Source organism: Cyprinodon variegatus, unplaced genomic scaffold (genome assembly GCF_000732505.1).
Source record: "Cyprinodon variegatus isolate N-32 unplaced genomic scaffold, C_variegatus-1.0 Scaffold938, whole genome shotgun sequence".
Taxonomy (NCBI): domain Eukaryota; kingdom Metazoa; phylum Chordata; class Actinopteri; order Cyprinodontiformes; family Cyprinodontidae; genus Cyprinodon; species Cyprinodon variegatus.
The window spans coordinates 51,203-51,762 of NW_015151391.1; the positions used below are offsets into that span (position 1 = coordinate 51,203).

Below are 560 nucleotides of genomic sequence, written 5' to 3' on the forward strand. Positions count from 1 at the left end.
TAAATCTGGTTTATTTCTGTTTACTTTCAGACTTCTTATGACACCATCTCTATGGGAGGAGTCAGTGAACGCCACAGCATCCCAAACGTGAGCCTTCATTAATAAATTAGGACTAAAGATTTGATTTTTAGATCCTAATACTCCATCATTTTAACAGTGTTTGTCCCGATCACTGTTCCAACTTCTTCTATCTTTGTCGCGGTTTGTTCCTGCAGAGTTCCTTTATTCTGTCTCATGGTCTCACCTTGTGGACGCCATGTTTCTGTCTTCTTATTTTGAATTCCCTGAACAGAGCGGGGACGCCTCAGAGGGACACGTGACGAGAGCCCAAATAGGGCGGATCCCCAGCATCGTCATCACCTCCGAGACCAGCCCCTTCCTGCCCATCGGGCGGAGCGGTTCGCGCACGAACCGAGCCAAAGCGTCCAACAACAACGCGGGGGCGGGGCCTGGATAGAGCCCCGCCCTCCCAGCTCCACAGCAGTCATGAAGCGGACCCACTCCCTGGCAGAACCACCCATCAGATAAAGCAGGGAGTAAATCCATCATGGACGTTTGGA

General features: G+C 50.7%; 1 protein-coding gene across 1 annotated transcript in view; it reads left to right on the top strand.

The window, feature by feature from the left end:
- LOC107100126 (melanopsin-A-like) overlaps positions 1-560 on the top strand; it is an 11,300-nt gene extending 10,740 nt beyond the window's left edge. Inside the window, exons 5-6 of the mRNA XM_015398499.1 lie at positions 31-87; positions 293-560. Of these exons, the coding sequence (XP_015253985.1) occupies positions 31-87; positions 293-457 (222 nt within the window). The 3' untranslated portion in view covers positions 458-560. The remainder of the gene's footprint in view (positions 1-30; positions 88-292) is intronic.